Source organism: Vanessa atalanta, chromosome Z (genome assembly GCF_905147765.1).
Source record: "Vanessa atalanta chromosome Z, ilVanAtal1.2, whole genome shotgun sequence".
NCBI lineage: Eukaryota > Metazoa > Arthropoda > Insecta > Lepidoptera > Nymphalidae > Vanessa > Vanessa atalanta.
Genome location: NC_061902.1, coordinates 645,181 through 658,654, shown reverse-complemented (window position 1 = coordinate 658,654; position 13,474 = coordinate 645,181). Strand labels below are relative to the sequence as shown.

At 31.9% G+C, this 13,474-nt stretch overlaps 2 protein-coding genes across 3 annotated transcripts in view; one reads left to right on the top strand and one right to left on the bottom strand.

Annotated features, from left to right (window-relative positions):
- The first annotated feature begins 494 nt into the window (after positions 1-494).
- LOC125076139 (dnaJ homolog subfamily C member 22) lies at positions 495-8,177 on the top strand. The gene is made up of 6 exons (XM_047688114.1): positions 495-985; positions 3,633-3,780; positions 4,198-4,402; positions 5,564-5,707; positions 5,979-6,102; positions 6,503-8,177. Exons 1-6 carry the CDS (start codon positions 725-727, stop codon positions 6,710-6,712), a joined length of 1,092 nt encoding a protein of 363 aa, XP_047544070.1. The 5' UTR covers positions 495-724; the 3' UTR covers positions 6,713-8,177.
- A 2,543-nt stretch (positions 8,178-10,720) lies between these two features.
- LOC125075758 (epidermal growth factor receptor) overlaps positions 10,721-13,474 on the bottom strand; it is a 100,964-nt gene continuing 98,210 nt past the window's right edge. For both annotated transcript variants that reach the window (XM_047687480.1, XM_047687479.1), the window contains exon 5: positions 10,721-13,355. In XM_047687480.1, coding sequence (XP_047543436.1) covers positions 12,513-13,355 — 843 coding nt within the window. In that variant the 3' untranslated portion in view covers positions 10,721-12,512. The remainder of the gene's footprint in view (positions 13,356-13,474) is intronic.

The following is a 13,474-nucleotide window of genomic DNA, read 5'->3' as shown; positions in this document are numbered from 1 at the left end:
ATAAACACTTATTATAGTTTATTGATAATGATAAAACTGACCATTTAAATTTATTTTGGTTTGTCAATAAAGCGATTGTAGCATTACTCATACCTTATTCTAATTAAATACCTTCCATATCAGATCATACATTAAATATTTGATTGAAGCGAAATAATATTCTCCGTTTTCTTCGTCTTTTTAATGAATGTTACTTTCTGAATGGAAATACTTTTACGAAATGATTATGGTGTTTTTTTGTTAAATATATTAGAAAAATAATAAAACAAAATTTTACGTAAGCAATAAGATAAACTGAGTTTTGAACTTCAATTATTTTTCTTAAAAAGATTATTATATTATTATATTTTTTTATTAAAAAATTGTTATTACTTTTAATAAACAATTATTAATCAATATAGTGTATTGGTTTAATGAGCAAGTATCCGATCGGACTGGCTGACGTACACAGACTAACGTATAGCCGATAGCATCATGTCACGTCAGTTGTTTTCAATCCATTTATTCGTCGGTTGAATCTCGGAAAATATTTTATTGTATTAGGAATTAAATGAACTGAGCTCTATTATAATTCATAAGTGTTCAATTCATAAGTCATTAAGTGATCAGTTTTATAAAGTCACTTTAATTCAAGTTAATTATTTAAAATACGTCTTGTAGAAAATTTCTCGTCTGAGTTTCATTTGCATTCCATACTAATTTATTTAAGTAGAACATTTTAACAATGTCTGTTAAAGGAGCTAATATGCCTGGCAAAAAGTCTGTTATTTGGGCGTACGTATTGTGGTTGTTTGGTGGAATATTCGGGGTCCATCATTTCTACTTGCGTCGAGATAAGCATGCATTCGTATGGTGGTCGACTCTTGGAGGTTTCGGTATCGGCTGGTTGGGAGAAATGTTTTGTATCCCGCGCTATGTAAAAGACGCCAATGAAGATCCAAAATACATGCAAGATTTAGTCAAGAGAATGGTTCAGAACAAGAAGGTTGGTATAAAAATTATTTAGTAATTTTGATTAGACGCTACTTTGGACAAAATGCTTTGAATCTAATTTGGACTATGTTTTTTGGATGAAAAGGCATGAAAATAGTCCTCAATATTAGTCAGAGTTTATAGTAAAAGATTTTGTATAAATCTGAAAAAAATTGAAATATATCTAACAACATTATATGTGGAGAGAAAATATTTGTATTTAATACATTTCTTGTTTAATTTTAAAAGCATAAATTTACCAATAAAATATAAGTTACTTACTTGGTGGTAGGGCTTTGTGCAAGCCTGTCTGGGTAGGTACCACCCACTCATCAGATATTCTACTGCCAAATAACAGTACACTGTATTGTTGTGTTCCGGTTAGAAGGGTGAGTGAGCCAGTGTAATCACAGGCACAAGGGACATAACATCTTAGTTCCCAAGGTTGGTGGCGCATAGGTGATGTAAGGAATGGTTAATATTTCTTACAGCGCCTTTGTCTATGGGTGGTGGTGACCACTTACCATCAGGTGGCCCATATGCTCGTCCGCCAACCAATGCCATAAAAAAAAAAGTTATAATATCATTCATTGATTCTTATAACTTTGGAGATTTCATAATTATGGTTTGAGTATATTAAATATAACAAATGGTGAGGGTGAAATAATTAGACCATTTAATGTAATATATGTATGTACTAATCCTATACTTTCTATATTGGAACTAAACCCAGCTATAACATATATTTTTAAGTATTTAACTATTGTTATATATAAAAATTAATTGTATCAATTATATTCTCTTATTTTATTAGGCAAGGTACTATCCTAGGAGAAAACGTTTATAGGTTAAGGTAAATAAAATCAAGCTTATTTTGTTTATTGCATGCTAATTATTGGGTTAGTTTTATTTTGTGAGAATCCAAGTTCAATAATGTTGCTGAATAAGGATGTTAAATGTATTTTTGAATAAAATTTTAATTTTCCCTTGAGAGCCTTGCTTAATATCAGTCTATTAAATATTTATAAGTATTTATTTTATCTGTGAAGAATTCCTTACAATGATATATAATTAATAATATAAAGCATATAATCATGAAGGATATAATAACTGTACACCCTTTGTTAGGTGAAAGTACATTTACGATGAAAAAGGAATACATCTTACTATGTCCATACTAAGAGAAATGGTAATGGCTAATTTTAAATTGGCTATCTCATATTTTATTCTAAAATGATAATTCGTCATAACCCGGGAATTTTTAATTTGAATAACCATGCTTTTCCTATTATATGCAGATTTTTAAAATAATATTGAAATGGATTTTCTACAATCTTACGTAATAGTTCAACATCATCTCATGCATCTGCTTATATATAAAAGATTGCTTAAAGATTATGTGTACATGACTTATTTTAACATATTTAAATTCCATGTCTTGCTTTGGTCATTCTGAATATGCTATATTTTAGTTTGTTAACACAAAAATGGTTTTTGTCACATATAATAATAACCTTAATTAACCAAAGGTTTAATCTCTTGAATCTTTAATTTACAATAATAAATGAATTGGTTAAATTTTGTCATTAAAAAATGATGAATATACATTATACATAACTGACGTAGCAAAATAAAAAACGGAAGTATTCTTTTTCGACTATGTTCATAAAAGTATTTTTGAATCATTTTACAGCACTGCCTTAAATGGTTCACCATCGGTTTGGAAAGTAAATTAAACCGAGAAGAATTGGCAAGAAACTCAATAGTTATTCATTTCCACCATTTTGATAGTTGAGTTTGTGAATAAAGTAAAATTAAATTTGTTTATATCCCGCTGTAAATCAATGAATGCTAAGTCCAGGCTTTTTTATCGTAAATATAATCTTAGGCTAAGTCAAAATTACTAAACTATTACTACAAGAGAAGTCTAAACAATACATAAACACAACCTTGTACACAGATGTTCTACATTGAATGCGTCTCACATGACTTATTACAATTTTAACTCATTGTTACACACATATGTCATATTTGTTTTGTGTCGACTAGCTTCAATGTAAATACTACAGCCACATACAATTTTTTTAAACTAAACGTTAAGATAATGTCCAATAGCAATGTGCACAATGATTTGTATAAAATGTTTGGTTACCTTTATTAATTTCTCTAACAATTTCCTATCAACATTTCGTCGTTTGTCAAAATATTTTCCATTCCAATATATAAACAGAGACATTTTAACGGATCATATTCAAATGAGATTTTTCACTAGTTGTTTCTGTCCAAGTGGCATAACTTTTTACTTGTTAATTTAAAAACACCATAATATTCAGTCAACAAGTTGAGTTGACATGTTGACTTTGGAACCACATCATGTATTATAAAATATAACATTGACTTAGATTTAATTCAATTAGCATACTAACATAGCAAATGCATAAGACTTAAGCCTTTCTCTGTAAGACATTAGTGCGCTGTGAGTGTTAGTCATTTTTCACATTTAATTCATTGCATGAGTTTCAGTTTGGTAATCGAGCTATGTATATATTTTCGTTTAAAATAATTCGATTTGTTTAATGTTGCTGTCCTCATTAGCATGAACATTACAAAATTTTAAAATTAAAAGTATATAACATTAAAACAAAAAACTATTTCGACAGCCTCCATTTTCCATGAACCGCTTCACTGGAATGCTCATGGTTGGGTATTCTTGGGGTCAAATGATGATGTTAGCGGTTCCACCTGATGACTTTTGGGGCATCAATTTCAGATACTTAAACTGTCTCATACCACTTGTTGCTGCTCTCGGTAAGTTTTATATCATTGTGTGTATATTACATTTTGAATTATTTAAAAATAATATAATGTTCTACTAAATTTTGAGAGAATATTACCTTACTGAAAGAATTTGTCAAGTGCATAATATCACAAAATCCATTAGTTATTATAAAACTAATTCAGTTCAAAATTAATTATTTGATACTCACACTATTTTTTCTACAGTTACTATAAAGTAAATAAAAATAATATATGTATATAACTTATTTACTGTACTAAATAACTAATAACATTTAGTGATTTACACTTAATAAATTCCTTCTATAAACCATATATATAAAGTATCTTTATAGCTAGCTAATCTTTATAAAACACTAACTGTGTACTGTACTGTACTGAAAGAAAAAATAATTTTATTGTTTTTATAGACTGTCGATTGTGTTATAGGTGTATGGACAGTTGGTAATATAGGCCGAGAGAGGGGTAGCCTGAAATGGCCAGTGCTAGCAGCTTACGCGGTGTACCCCCTACGTTACTACATTTACGACGAGAGTGTGTGGTTCACCCTAATGGTGCTGGCCTCGGCGTTGGCATTCGACTCGTTCTCCAAGCAGTGGCGCAGAACGCCCCCGAAACGTACCCATGTGGTCAGGTATGAAAACAAAGATTACTTAGTGGTAGGGCATTGTGCACACATTGTATCGCAAAACAGCTATACTTAGTGCTGTTGTGTTCCGGTGAAGGTAATTGAGTGAGTATATCTATAGGCACAGGGAAAATAACATTTTAGTTTCCAAGATTGGTGGTGCATTGGCGATGGTTGGCAATGTGTATTTCTTACAGCGCCAATTTCTATCAGCGATATCTATTTTAAATAAAATAATAAAAATGTTGGCTTAATGTAAGGTTCATTTTAATAGAAATTGTGTGTTTGTAAACTGGGTGTTGAAAGTGGAAATAGCTAAATTATTTGAATAGTCCATTACTACTGTTTGGTTTGACAATATTTTAATTTATTTTTACTTAAACAGTTCCCTCGTCGCCTTGGATTGTTATTCGTGTATTTCGTATTACGACTTGTTTACTAAACTTATGTCAAGTAAGCAACTGTTCGGTATTGAGGGCAGTGTGTCACATATCGGTATCTCGAAGTGTTCTATGCTTATATAGTTTTAATTTAAATATGTGGTCGTGATATGGCACTCTCACTTTACTACACATTGTTATAGAGTTCTCAATTAAAAACATGTACTCGAACTTACACCTTTATTCTTCTCACACATGCAATGTTGATATTTGTCATCGTTCACGTTAAATAATTAAAAGAAATGCAAACGATAACTTGTTTAAAATGGATACAGTTTCTTATTATTATTATTTTTTTATATAAAATACCACCACCACCTGACGGTAAGTCAACACCGCCTATATAAATTGGCGCCGTGAGAAATTTTAATAATTCCTTAACCCCTCCAATACACTACCAACCTTGGGAACTAAGTTATTATGTCCTTTGTGCCTATAGTTACATGGGCTCATTCTTGAAACAAGAACTCAACTATACAAGTATCGTTTCTGGGCGGTAGAATATCTGATGTGTAGCTGGTACTTACCCAGACGGGCTTACTCGAAGCCCTAGCGCCAAGTACATATAGTGCCTAGTTATTAATTTATAACTTTACCTATTGAGCTAGATATATTATTAAAATTATAACTTCATAAATCAATATAAAACGCAATAATATAACCAGCCCCGGGGGCTTCTTTTTTCTGTTTATGATTATGTTGGTAATTATCACAAATTTTATTACAGACGTATAGTAGTGTTGGCTCTGTGCGCTGGGCTGTACCTCGGCCTGTGGTGCAGCTACCTGTACTTCCACGGCACCATCACCGACAGTGAGGGTGATGAAGTGCCCGTCTATGAAGCTCTACATCATTTCTTTACTAGCCCCTGGTATGAAACATATTACATTACTGTCACAATAATTGTATTTTGTCTCATATAACTAAAGGTCAGAAAATAAATTATAAATGCCTCAGTGTTTAGTTGATACTTTTATCAGTAATATTATCAGTAATATACTCATATAGAATTAACATCAGTTCCGTACATCGTAATAATTAATATGATAATTATTACGGACCCCTAAAAGAATCACTACGTGTCCGTCTTCATCAGCTAAACCATTTTACTTACATTAATTATAATTGGTTTTAAATGACAGGTGGCTGGACGTGAAGCAGTGCCTCATCGACACGTATCAGTTCGCGCAGCACCACGGCTGGTACGAAGTGTGGAAGCAGATCATAGACCTGTCCGACCCGCACGGAGAGCAGAACGCGTACAAGGTACATAAGCCAATGAGTACTCTTATTATAACCGGCAGTGTAACGATGGACAAAAAAGTATAACTGTTTTTGACCTTGATAACACTAAAATAAATCAGCTATAAGAAAGATACAATGCCTGGTCATTCTGGATCTGGATTTCAATGTTTTGAAGCTCAATAGTATTAAAATAGAAAAAAATGAATGATTTACTAGCGCACTGAGGACACATCTCAAAATGTGTTAGTACAAATTGCACTTTATTAAAGAATTTTGCAATGTAACTTCTACCAAGAATAACTATAAAAATCCCCGATTTGAGCTCTGGCACTCCATGTTATCTTGGTGCTGATGAATACTGCACAATTAGTACTCACTTGATAGTTTATGTAATTTTATTTATATTTTATTATTGTCGCAGGTCCTCGATCTAGGTCGTGATGCCAGCCAACAGGAAATCACCTCTCGCTGGCGGAAGCTGTCCCGCGAGCACCACCCGGACAAGGCGAAACCAGAGCATCGTAGAGAAGCTCAAGAACGGTTTATGGACATTCAGCGAGCTTACGAGATCCTCTCCAGCAGCAAGCATCGGAGATCGAGACGTAACAAGAAGGACAACTCCGACCAATAACTGCGTCCCATATACATGTAACTATGTAATCGAGTTGTACTTAAATATTAATAATTAAACATTTCTCGTACTTAAATTAACTAGACGTAAGGCTTATTTTTGATTAATTGATTATTATTATTATTGTCGATCTGTAGAGTTATTATGTAAGAACTCGAAACTCACCGCGAATCACGATCGTGAAATGTCAAAAATTGTTACATGAACAATACTATGTTGTTTGTAAACACAACAAGATATCTTATCAGATATATCTCATATAAGTCGGTTACTAACACTTTACGGATGAGATCGAAGTGAGTTCTTACAATAACAGTGCTGGTGACTTAAAGTTGCTCCAGAATAGATCTGTATGTATTAGAATATAACTTGGTGTATTTATAATCGCTTTCAAGAGATGAATATTACTCTAAGGTAGTTATCGTATGAACCTAAAACTTTTATCTTTGTTCTCTATGCATTCCTACAATGATTGTTCTGAAAATTTCTGTTTATGCCTGCCTGGGTATATGCCTTCTTTCCTTCTGTTTATGCCTTTAAGCGGGTTGACACAAAAAAATCAATTTTTTTTTTTATGTTGTATATATTTTTTTTATGTAGACCCTTATTTTATTCGGTAGCGAGTTTAATATAAAAATAATGCATAGTCTTACACATAGTCACACGATTGCTGTCGATGATATTAGTTTTTACATTTTTAAAACTCTCATATTCAATTCTGAAGTCAATTGTATTGTCTATCAATATTTCTAGTCGAAACTGGTAGTATCCAACGGTCCTTTAGACATTTCAAATTGTATTTCCAGATCAAAGTATTCTTGTTCTATCAGTAGTAATATTATGTTTAGGGGATTCTCCCCGGCAATTAATTTATTGAGATTAAAAATAGGTATCTTAATGTCAAGGTATTTAACGATAAAGTTCTATATTTAACTTATAGCTGGTGAATGTTTTTCGTATAAGATATTATAAGGAAAGTCTCACTTGATTTTTCGCATTTATTATGCCAAATGTATGGAATATAAACGAATAAAACTTAATTTAAGGGCGTTGTGAGCATTTATGTACTAGGCTAACTTGCATTATTTTAGAATAATGTATTTAAGAATAAAGTATGTTGTAATGTTGTATTATAATTATAATTAAAATATTTTTTGTCTTTTTCTTGCAAATTTGTACTGTGCAATGAATAAGATGATTAAATTCGAATTAATAAATAATCTCAATAGGCTAGGTTATGACTATTTATTATCTTTGTTATTTTTAATTTATTTTTCTATTCTTCAATTATATGTTTTGTATTAAAAGAAAAAGGGCTGAGATTTAAAATTGTATTTTGAATCTCAAACTTCGAAATATCAAAAAAAAATAAACAAATTAAGGTAGTTGTTAGGTTCAATGAGAAAGGAAGAAAGTTTTGGAATGCTCAAAAGGTAGAGATACCTTCCATAGCATAAATTTAATATTAATTTTTATTAATAATATTTATTTTAACTATTTGTATTGATATATTTTATTCTATTTAATTAAAATTTTCCGTACACAACCAACTTGTTTTATTTACAAATAACACATGAATGAATGTATACATGTTAATATTCCCTAATAATATATCTTCAGTTGAAACAAGTCTTTCAGATGAATAATTTTTCTTCGTATTCAATTACTTTGAAGATTTGTGACAATTTGAATATTGATTTGTTGATTTTTTTAATTCTTATATACAAGTGTGAATTTGCATGAGGGTAGGTATGCTTGTTCTTAATGAATTAAACTAAATTAGTCCACTAAAAGGCTACTTTGCTTGTAATAATAAAGCCCTTTCCTTTTTTGTACTGGTAGAATATGATTAACAAAATTCCAAATAATTAATTTTACACTTGTTTGAGTTTGTCCATTTATTCACTAGAACGCCTAGTTCGTTAATTACAGGCGAAAAGTAAAATATATAATGCCGTGGAAGGTTAGATATAAATGTCGTTTAAGAAAGCTTTATTTGTTAAAGTACGCCATCCATACGCGCGTCATCGGGTTTGACCGACAAACAGTGATCTTTTATATGGGTATGGTAGTGAAACTGCAGTTTCACAATATTCCCGTTTATACGGCATGTAAAATGTAAATCTTATAATGTTCGATGAACAATTCTTGTATATATCAATTTATGTATGTTTCAAATTATTTTCAAATTATGCTATATTTGAGCCGATCTTCAACAATCTTATAGGATTTATTATTTATCCAGTGTTGCAGCTGCCCGGAAGACGGTGGTAGTCACTTTCTATTATGTGAGCCTCCTGCATGTTGGTTGACTTAAAAATGGTTTAAATTTTAACTGCGACCTAGACTAAGATATCGATAGGATGTCTAAAAGCTCGCCAATGAGTTGACAGTAGCGATAGTTACTTATAGTAAGATAGTAGTTGTTACAATCGTGAATAAACTACATCAATACTGAAAAAAATTGAAATAATGCGCACTTCGCTCGAATGAAAATTTAATTCTCTCCATTCCTTCCCACTATTCTTCTTATTATTCTAAGTCCTTCACTGTTGAAGCTACTCGAATTTGGAATTCATTATCCTTAGCTATAAGACGCGCACAGTCGTTTTCTTTGTTAATTTTTTGTTCTTTTATATCTCCTTTTTTATTATATATATATTTATGTATTTATTTATGTAAATATTTATTATAGTATATTTTTATATTATATATATTTATTGTTATCTGTGTATTGTGTACTATTATATTATGTATGTATTATATTATGACTTAAATTAATGTACCCTTCCCATATATGTAAATATTATGATCGTCTGCCCAAAGGTTGCCTGGAAGAGATCGCTGCTGAGCGATAAGGCCTTAGGCCGCCCGTTGCACCTCATGCAACTTTGTGTAGCAATATTGTAATTTTTAGTTTTAAGTTTGGGTGCAATAAAGAATAAATAAATAAATAAATAATGGTAAATATTAAACTTCGAGCAATCATTAAGTTCCTCGAAGCGCAAATAAAATTCCTCAAACTATAAATAGCGTCCATCGCTCTGTCTGTGAAGATTTTTTTTTATTGATTATTAAAGAAATTACGTTTTCATCCCAGTTTAGTTAGTTTAGTTCAGAATTGATGAAATTTGAAATTGATAAAAAATATTTTTGAAGGGTTAGAGTTTATCATGATCTGATAAATGTGTTTATTGTTGAAAAGACTAAGCATCACTTAAAAACAAATTGACCCATTTTAGTAAAACTTTGTTTAAAAGATTTTGATTGTTACGATGTCCGGAGTTGGATATACAACAATTAATACACCTATGAAATAAAAGTACCCGATGCATAAGAAACTCTTGGTCTTAATAAAGTGATCGAGTTGTGTGTTTATGATAACTAACATTCACATCAAGGCTACTACGTCGGGTGGATTTTTCCATTTTAGATTGATATTGCCCAAAAAGATAATTAGAGAGAAAATGAGGGTGTTTTTTGCACTGTACGATAACGCAGCGGTAATTATTATTGCAAGTTACATTATATTATTTTATATTTGGTTGTCATTTAGCCTTTTTTGGACATTTAATCATAAAGAAATACCGCAAATAACTTTAAATTAAATATCTTAAATTGGATACCATTTCAGCTTTTTTCAAGACTGGACGTTTTAGTTATAGTGAAAAAATGTCCTATATAGGTCCTAAACAGTGTCCTATATAGGTAGGCACACCTGGTTCCGAAATGGGCTAAGACGGCCCTGTGTCGTCTACGTGAACGTTTAAATACTCAAAAATGAGCCCTGAGCACCTCTAAACGATTGCCGGCGATAATCTTTGTAGACCTAGGAATGAAATGCTAAAGGTTACCTTAAACTTATTTCACCATTCCATATTGAGGTAATCTGTCTGAATCTGTGATTAAATTGGTATCTGGGATATACAAATATACTATACATTTATTTATTAACTAAAATAGATATATCTTTATGAACGAAAATAAAATTTGAATACAAACTCAAAATGTTTTCAATTTAATTCATTTATTAAGGTACATGTACCATAAGTCATCACATTTATCTACACATTCAGAATAATATGTTAGCCATTTAACACTAATTTTAAAATTTGATTGAAGTACATCGCACATTATATATTATGTAGGTATTATAGACATCAACTAGTAACAGTTAACTGCAAATTTACATCCAGCTGCCATTTGTTTTTTTCTGCCAAATAATTTCACCTGTCTCATTTGCAGCTACCTGACATGCTTATTACATTTAAGTATATGTAAACGGACCTATTCATAAATATGATTATACGTATTTTAACTAAGATATATTTTGTCTTGATCATTTCGCAGACGTAGCCAGTTTGAAACGAGATAAATAATTCAGTTAGAATACGGTTATAATGTATGTTTATGAATAATATCTAAGTTTAACATATATTGAAATGCTTTCACAATAATTATTATTAATATGACATTTATTAACGCTCGATTATCACTACGTTTTTATTTTTAATCTAATTAAATGATGAAAAATAATTGCGATAGTGAAAACAAATGTTAAAAATGGAATTAAAATAATTTCGATTGATAAACGAATTTAATATAAAAACTCAGATTTAGTTCATAAAATATTTAACACGAAATGGCACACTTTGTATACAGCTCTTCAGCTCCGATATAATCTTGTTTATATTTTTATTTACATTAAACATATTATAACAATGACTCGCAAGGCGTACAGCTCTGCACGTGTGTCAGAAATATTATTTTAATCTATTAGATTTACAATAACGCAATGAAATAATAATATTTACATTATACATGGCAAACGAAGGTTTGGTCGAATATTAAATAAAACTTATTTAACTATGAAATACGTAACGACGATTGCATTTGAAATTGTTTGAGCTTAAGTTTATTTTGCTAGAGGCAGTGATTATTGTGATAAGTGTCTTTTGTCATAAAATGGAATTCTCGAAGTTTTATCTTTAGCGTTTCTACGAGTGTTAAAAGTACCGTGCATGTAGGAGCATTTAAACGCGAATATTACAACAAAATTGGAATGTAGGCAAGAAACCGTATAGGTAATTACAAATAAAATGGTCCCCATACTGGCAAGATCACGAAATTAAGTTTATGAGTAAATACTTTAACTGGTTTGTATCTACTGGTCAGATAGCGTTTACTTTAGTAGACGTTGTTGTTAGTCTAGAATGTGCGGTGAGCGTGGTCGCTTCAGTTCGGTGTTCCTTACGTATACTAAACCAGCACCACAAATACAGAAAGTAAGACTATTCGTATAATATTGACAAACAAATAGACAGCCTAATAACAATGACAATGTCGTTCAATTTATTTATACAGTTCTATTGAGCGAAATAAAAATTTGAATGTAATGTAGTATTGTAATGTAATTAATCTAATTATCACAGTTATAAAATTAAAATAACATTTACTTATAATTATAACGTCGGGAAACATAAACATAGCCTTTCTTAAACTAAATTAATAAATAACTTATACTTTGTGAGGTGCTTCTTCATACAAGCAACTCGTGAAATAATTTTTACAAATTATAGTTTCGTAACAGTTTTTACAATAATTAAGTAGAAGAAATAACAAACTGGTTTAATAACTACGATAAATTTTTAGTTAAATGTTTTTACAACAAGCTAACACTAGCCATCGCATAAATGGCACAAGAGGCGCTGGAGCGCCGTTTACAGTAAGTAGTCAGCAATCGAAACGACGAGAGATCAGTTTGACTCTGAGTCGAGAGTCACAGCTGCATCCATGGCGCTTACACCGTAGTCTCGTTCCGCCTCAGTGGCTGCAGCTCGCGCTGCAAGTCGTTGTAGTACTCGTGGTCGGACATGGACTCCTCTTCTACCGATTTTTGTGGTAGGTATTTGCTGGTGCCCGGTCTTGGTGTGGTTTCTCCCGTACTGCCCTCGCTGGTACCTAGAGATTCGAGTGGAACCGGCTCGGTCGGGATTCCTAATGTCTGTGGAGGTATATTTTGCTCGGACATAAGATATTCTGGGTTGTCTATGCACCTTTTAGATGCGACAAAACCACTGTAACGTAAGTCCTTTCCCTCGTTACCCTCTCCAGCTTCTCCAATCAGATCCATATAAGCCGACGCGTTCTGGGTGTGTTGCGGTGAAGGCATTAGATAGTCGTCCTCGTCCAAAGGCAAGTTTAGTTTTAGATTTCCCACTTGCGCTTCTTTGACCTTCGAAATGCTGTCGAACTTCGTTTCCAAACAGTCTGTTCTTCCTTTCATCGGGTCGCTACAATACCTAGAATTCGAGCCATCAGAAGCACATACTCCATTATTATAATAATGTCGTATTTCGGTTCCATCAGGATTCCGGGAATTATTGTATCGCAGTAAGTCTCGATCCCAACCTTCCGACCTGTTGGAAGTGTCAATGATGGCGCCCTCTTGGCCCGTTATATTGTTAACCCAAGTGGCGGATGCACATGGCTTGCTCGATTGCGCTTCGATTGTGACTGTTGTGTTTGTTGTCGTTGATCCGGGCATCGTATTGAATTTTGGTTGCAAATACTCATCTGCTTCCACTAACGGTTCTGGACCGTCCATGGCCGAAGAGAGATTTCTAATCAGTTCCTTTTCATCCTGAAATTACACAAAGTTAAATATTAAATTTCGGAATTTCGTTACTAAAATTATAATATGCTTGAATACTTTAACACAAATATTTTAATTAAAACTATCATTTTTGCGAAGTAAGAAGC

Excerpts from the sequence above, each read along its gene's own strand:
- LOC125076139 (XM_047688114.1), top strand. The coding sequence starts at position 725 with ATGTCTGTTAAAGGAGCTAATATGCCTGGCAAAAAGTCTGTTATTTGG. Across the intron at positions 5,708-5,978 it reads CATTTCTTTACTAGCCCCTG|GTGGCTGGACGTGAAGCAGT; the intron begins GTATGAAACATA and ends TTTAAATGACAG. Across the intron at positions 6,103-6,502 it reads GAGAGCAGAACGCGTACAAG|GTCCTCGATCTAGGTCGTGA; the intron begins GTACATAAGCCA and ends TTATTGTCGCAG.